At 47.3% G+C, this 6,514-nt stretch overlaps 2 protein-coding genes across 2 annotated transcripts; both read left to right on the top strand.

The window, feature by feature from the left end:
* Window positions 1-2,064: 2,064 nt before the first annotated feature.
* On the top strand, window positions 2,065-4,048 carry LY89DRAFT_727620 (uncharacterized protein; the record flags this gene model as incomplete). Its single annotated transcript, XM_018219176.1, has 5 exons — window positions 2,065-2,550; window positions 2,617-2,728; window positions 2,805-3,562; window positions 3,614-3,830; window positions 3,888-4,048. 5 exons carry the CDS (start codon window positions 2,065-2,067, stop codon window positions 4,046-4,048), a joined length of 1,734 nt encoding a protein of 577 aa, XP_018078955.1.
* Window positions 4,049-4,886: 838 nt separating this feature from the next.
* LY89DRAFT_745532 (taurine catabolism dioxygenase TauD) lies at window positions 4,887-6,453 on the top strand (the record flags this gene model as incomplete). The annotated part of the gene is made up of 4 exons (XM_018221071.1): window positions 4,887-5,124; window positions 5,180-5,532; window positions 5,582-5,769; window positions 5,819-6,453. 4 exons carry the CDS (start codon window positions 4,887-4,889, stop codon window positions 6,270-6,272), a joined length of 1,233 nt encoding a protein of 410 aa, XP_018078954.1. The 3' UTR covers window positions 6,273-6,453.
* Window positions 6,454-6,514: the final 61 nt, after the last annotated feature.

The raw sequence follows: 6,514 nt of genomic DNA, 5'->3' as shown, positions 1-6,514 counted from the left end.
AGTACTTTTTACTTATTTTCCAGATCAAGGAGGTGAGGCGGACGTCCCAGACACTGAGTTAGGTGGTGATAGCGCGGAGGAGGAGGAACTCAGGCCTGCCACGAAGCGATGCAAGATCAGTAACGAGGACGAGGTCGACGAATTATAAGTACGCTCCCCCCAGATGGCCCGCTCTTCTTCTCCTGACGCGGAGGACACGCCCACCAGCGCTCCCAATGGGTGGTTTGGTTTGGTTTTAACCCTAAAACCTGTCACAGCGCCAGCTGTTCTGAATCGCCTGAGCCAATCGCCTGTGACAGAGGTCAGGCCGGGAATAGTGGCGTTCCCGAGCTTTAAGCCTAATAGGGCTTAGCTCCTCACCTGACATCCCCTTACTTCTGACATATATATGTATATAGATCTCTCCTCCTCTCCTTTCTTCTCTCCTTAGCTTTAGATTCTAAATGAATAGCCCGACGTTGTGTCGCCATCTCACACCATCGTCACAGTGCTGTCACAAAACCAGACTAATTGTATTAGTATAGTTCCGGAAAACTATGAAACCAAACCGTATAAGTTCTAGACAGTTCTAGACGGTTTAAACTGCTAAGACAAATAAACTCTATTAATAGTATATTTTTAATTTTAAGCTTCAATTTTTAAGCTTTAACTAAAATTTAACCCTTAAATTTCAAGCTTTAAACTAGCCTTCCCACATTTCAAGGGTTCCAAGCACTTTAATCTCCACAATTATCAAACTCCCCTAATAGTAAACAAATAAACAGTTCTTAACAATTTCAGGGAGCCCGGAACTATAACCAACCAATAAGCTGACGGTTCTTCAAAATCTATAACCAAACTAGTCTAGACGGTTATTTCTTGGCAGTTACGCTAAACCCAGCCAACTGTTGGGAGCGCTGACGCCCACCCCCGCTTAGAAGGTCTTTAAAGGAAAGGGTGCTGTCTTACAACCGTCCAAGGAGGAATATCAAGTACCACCTGGCTTCATGAGATTGTCTACGGGAAAGTGGCAGGAGATCGCAACTAAGAAGAATTTCGCACAACCACTCGGCTACGCTCTCACGGATCATAACACTTTCCTTCGCAGAGTCATCCGACTCGGGTAGCGAGTGATTTACTCTATCTTCCTATCAATACCGGAGCGCACTGGACTAGGTCCACTGGTCAGTGTTTCAACCACTCTACTTGCCACGCCCCGGCAACGTCAATATACCGCACTAGATCAGGTCCACTGATTAATGTCCCAACCACCTCCTTACACCGCACTAGGCCAGGTCCACTGGTCGGTGTTTTAACCACCCTATCCGCCTACGTCCCCGCAACGTCAGTATACCGCACTGGATTAGGTTTATTGGTTAGTGTCTCAACCACCTCTTTACAACCACCTCTTAACGTTGCGAGGACCGGCCTTGTGTTGCTACTATATATTTTGGCCTTTACTTTTTTTCTAAACTATGTACCACTATTTCCTGAGCAACTAACAATTCCCTTATGGGATGGGGTCGTTGACAAAACAGTGCTACGCCCACCTGGTACTACACTCCTATGGCTTTGTATTCCACTTTGTTCTCGCCCTTATATCGCGGTCGGTACGACTCTGGGAGGATTTGAGGCGGACGACAGGCAGGAAGAACGTTGTCGGAGCTAAACCCCCTTCAAAGCATAGTTTCCTTACATACAGTTTTGCGTTTGCATTATTTTCTTTAATACCCTTACCCTATGGCATCGAAGTTCCGTGGCGGCACGTCACGTATGAAAGGGAGTTCCACTGGAGTATTGGTGCTTACATAAGGGAAGCCACTAAGGTTAGGGAGCGTCCATGTAGCGTAGCCCGACCGTAGATTAGCAATGCATCCTCTTCTCCCACCAATTCCATGACCCTATTTTGTGTGCACGCTGGCTGGCTGGCTGGGGACCACGACGAACCGCACAGAGTTGGCTGGCTGCGGGCAGACGCTCCAATCAAATTGCGCGTTGGCCAACCGGTCAGTCGCCCTTGCACGCCGGGCCGGTTTGACTCGTTACCCGCGATCGATCAATCGCTAGGTAGCTACCTAGTAGGTCATGCACGGACTGGAGGAGAACCTTCATCAGCCAGAAGAACAAACGCAAGAATATTGGGAACTTCTACACCCTTCGGCAGTTTCTTCCGATCCACCATACGCAGAGTCAGAAGCCTTCGAGATAATCTCCAGTAGAGCAGCTTCAACTCTATCTAGTGTTCCGAGTGGCCAGCAAAGCTTGCGGACACCAAGCTCCGGCCGTTTTGACTCGATTACAGCGTCGCCGTCGCCCTTTCCCCGTGCTACTCCCTCTGAATCGAGCTTACCTGACCAATCACTCAGGCCTTCCTCATTACGACCCAGGCTATCTGTGCCAGTATCAATTGCGCCCAACCCTAAGCAGCTAGCCACATTCAAATCCAATCACTTGGTACTAGGAAACAGAATCCAAAAAGCTCGTGGAAAGCCATCCGTTGAAGATCGGAGAAAAGCTGATATGGTCCGAAAGATAGGGGCGTGTATACGATGTCGGTTGCAGAAGGGTGATGTGAGTTTTCAACCGCAGACAACGAAGTCGGCATGTCCGTCTGTTTTCTCACTAACTTTTGCACAGTGTGATGACGGCAATCCTTGCAACTCCTGTAGTAAGGTCGCTAGTAGTGTTCGGAGTTATTACATTCCCTGCTACCGGGAAGACCTTCATTCAACCAGCCTAGTTCGTCACAGTATGCATACCATGCTTCACCTTTGAGTTTTCGCTAATGGTTTCAGTCAATTCTCGAATGGGCTAATGGGAAGTAGAATTCAAGAGCTATCGCTGGACTGGTAATGCTAACGAATGTCGCAACGTACAACTCAAGTGGATATTGCCAGGCTCTGTCCCGATCGAGCTATCCGAATTGACCCTGTTGATCGCTTGTCGACAGTATCAACCGGAGGCAAAAGACGACACAACCTCGTACCACTTTTCGGTGGCAGATGAAGAGGTGGCCATTGAATTGCCTCCATTTGCTGCCTACGAAACTTCAGAGGTAGTAAGTACTGTTGGTGATCTGCTGAACTCCAAAAGATCCGCGATGGAGCTTTGGTTAGCCTCAAGGCATCCTGGTGAGATAGCTGCTTTGATATACCGGGAGGCTCTACGATATAAAGGGAAGTATGGTAGTGATGTTCTTAGCCTCGCTTTCAAACTTGAGTGTGGAGCAGTAATGTCCCAGGGTTGGGCAACTATCACTGGGAAAGAGACCCTTGGAGTTAGTTTGGAGGATTTCGCTAAATATGGAAACCGGTCTGAATATCAGAAATACGACTTCTCGCGAGCGGTAGATCGGCCGGCACCAGAAGCAATAGAACATCAAATTGATGTCGCCATCCTTTCCGGGCTCAAAGGAGACCAGAAAGTTCTTGTAAGCAAGATCAAAAAGATGATCTTCGCAAAGAAAGCATCCGGTACTTCAAAGCCGTGGTTCGAGTTGTTTTTGACGTTCTACACCCTCCTCTCAAATCTAGAGTTTGTTCATGCAGGCAGCATAGCTTATATGATATCAAAACAAAAGACTGTAAGGTCCTCACTCCAGATTGAAAAGGTGTTGACTCATGTATTCGAGTAGAGTTTGGAAGAGCGGGTCAGTCACATCTCGAAACAACAAATCGAAGCATACGAAAATACTGCTGGAAATCTCCTCATGCACTTTCGAGCAATACTTCGTGGCTTTCTTCCCTTTCAATTGGTCCGGGAAGGGAAAATTGAAGAGTTGAGTAAGCGAGAAGGGTTGGACGACGAGTCTGTTTGCTTTCTACGCAATTTAGTCCAAGTCCTCGACAAGGGTAAGACTACACATCACTCTCAAAACCCCGCTGAAGTACGATTAACTCCTCTAATAGAGTCCAACTCTGCTGCTGTTCTGAATGATACAAGAACTGTTCTTGGTGCCAACACTAAGCCAGGCAGATGGACAGGTCAACTACTCCAAGAGTCTACTTCTCCGCAGAAAGAGATAAGCACTGCCTCGGGAGGTACTCACTTCCTCATCGACCTGCGCTAATTTCATTTGTTACTTGTACATAACGATGAGTCTTTGGCTTTTTTCACTGGATAAGCATTGTCACTGCTTAACTATCTTGCATCGCAATTCTTCCCACGTGATATCTTTTAATAGAAGTTCTAATTCCTAGCCCGCTCATAGGGGTTTGGTTGATTTCGTGTACTTTTTGTTTGTTGCAAATAGTTTCATACCACGATTTAACTTCACATTACGTTGCGACTGCTTACCTATCTTGTACAACGATCGTATGCAGGCCTTACAAATAATCGTTCGGCTAGCACCTCTTTCCCACTCACCTGAGTGATCGGTACTGTAGGCCAGTGAACGCATTCTTATCTTTGGCTCACCAATTCAGTCCATGTGAGGTGCTGCAGCTGAGATCCAACCTTCCTCCCAATCATCAATAGTGAGAGCACACCCTTACACCCAGCCGTAGCTAGTCTGTCACACTACCAAATCCAGCTCTGTGCATAGTGGTTTTGCAAAATGACCTACCTTTCTTTTTCGTTCCGACCCGAGCTGGCCTTATCCTTCCAATGATTACTAGTCGGAATCAACTGCAAGATAAGCAACTGCGGAAATTCCGTGCGATTGGAGAGGGTTGTTTCACAACTTGCCCAATGCAAATCCTTTTGGAGACCAGAGCCGCGAATTGTCTGGTATTTCGCATACCGCCCTTTTTTTCAATTCACTGAAGTAGATCAGGCTGCCTCACTGGGTTCATACATAAAGCTCACTTAATGACTAGAATCCGCCAATCGGGTGTCAACATAACATACGAAAAATTTCTCCCAATTCTTAGCCACGATAAATTTTCTCTGTCTAGCTAGTCGCCATCATGGAAGAATCGACAAATCCATGCTTCGAGTCTTCTTCGAATGACTCCAACCCAAATAGCAACTGCGGATCCCCGCTATCGTCACATAGCTCAACATATGACGACGTCAAAGAGGTTCCCTCTCTCAGCCTCTCTCCTATGGCTTGGAATGGGGAAGATCTCAAACCTAAGGATTACGTGTTTGAGCTTAGAGACCATGACGTTGCTGCTATCAGCGAGGCTGTTGTACACTTCAAAAGTAAGTATTCATCAACCACACACCCCAATGGATATACTGAATGCGAGTTTGCCAGACATCGGTGTCCCTGCTGAGAAAGTGGGCCCGGAAACTTTTCCTCTACCGGTAGAGCTGGCGCCGCGTCTGGGGAACATCGCTTCCAGTCTTTACAATGGAATAGGTGTTGCAGTGCGACGGGGTATAGACCCAATGATGTACAACGACTTCGATAAGGCACTCGTTTTTGCAGGTGTATCCTCGTACGTCTGCTCCCAACGAGGGACAGACGATTTTGCCTCAATCATATATACTATCGTCAACATTCAGCTAACGGTCACACAAGGTCATATCCGCGATGCCACTCACGATCACGTACCAGAAGCTGCAAAGGGTGTTGGACTAGCTGGGTCAAAGATACCCGTTGCTCTGGTATGATATGTTTATCCCAACATCGATCAATTTGCTGAAAACATGTTAGTCGTTCCATGCCGATAGATTTGCAGGCGATATACTTGCGCTCTTCGTGGTGGATCAAGGATCAGAGGTAGGAGGAGGCGAGCAATTTCTGTCAAGCTTCTGGAGAATTTATCAAGAGCTACTAGTGACAGCTCCTGATGTAATCAAAACATTGGAGGCCGAGGCAAGGCCGTGGGAGATCGCAGATCCGTAAGTCACACTACAGATGATCCTTTGTTTCGGTGACCAATAATTATAGAATAACCCATGAAGCTGGTGTCAGCTTTGCTCCTGCATTGTTTTACGCCGCAGAGAAACCCATGATGCAGCTTGTACATGCTGTGCTCACTGGTGGGCCTCAGCTGCCCCGTCCTGATCACTTGCCCTCCCTTTCCGCAGCTCAGCACCATGCTCTTCGAGTGCTGGAGAAGACTGCTCAGAAATTCTCTCATAAACTAGACCGTCAGGATGGAGACATCCAATTTGTCAACAATCTCAGCATTATGCACGCTCGAGCTGCATACGAAGGGGACGAATTGTCTAGCCGACATCTGCTCCGAATGTTTTTGCGAGACCCGAAGAATGCGTGGCATTGCAGCGGAAAGCACAGGGAAGCTTTCGATAAGGTTTTCTCTCCGGACAGGCAGCAGGAATTTGTGGTGAAGGACCTCGACCCATGGTTCAAGATCCAGGGTAAGAATGGACACGGTTGAGTAATTTGCCTCAGGATGACATGGGTTCATGAGGATACAACTACTAGCAAGAAGCTATGTATTCAGTCTCTTTTTGGGACAATGGAAAAGTTGATTGGACAGCCATACTAGTCAGATCTCTAACCGATCTTGGATCGCAGTTCGTGGGAAATGGTGAACTTCGAGTGTAGTCCTATCAAGCTAGGTGTCAGCCCACATGCATTAGCCCACCCTCGTTTTCGTTTACCACAACCACTCGTTTT

The sequence above is a fragment of the Mollisia scopiformis genome (genome assembly GCF_001500285.1).
Source record: "Mollisia scopiformis unplaced genomic scaffold LY89scaffold_1, whole genome shotgun sequence".
NCBI lineage: Eukaryota > Fungi > Ascomycota > Leotiomycetes > Helotiales > Mollisiaceae > Mollisia > Mollisia scopiformis.
The sequence above is the reverse complement of the archived record's forward strand: the minus strand, read 5'-3'. Positions and strand labels throughout refer to the sequence as shown.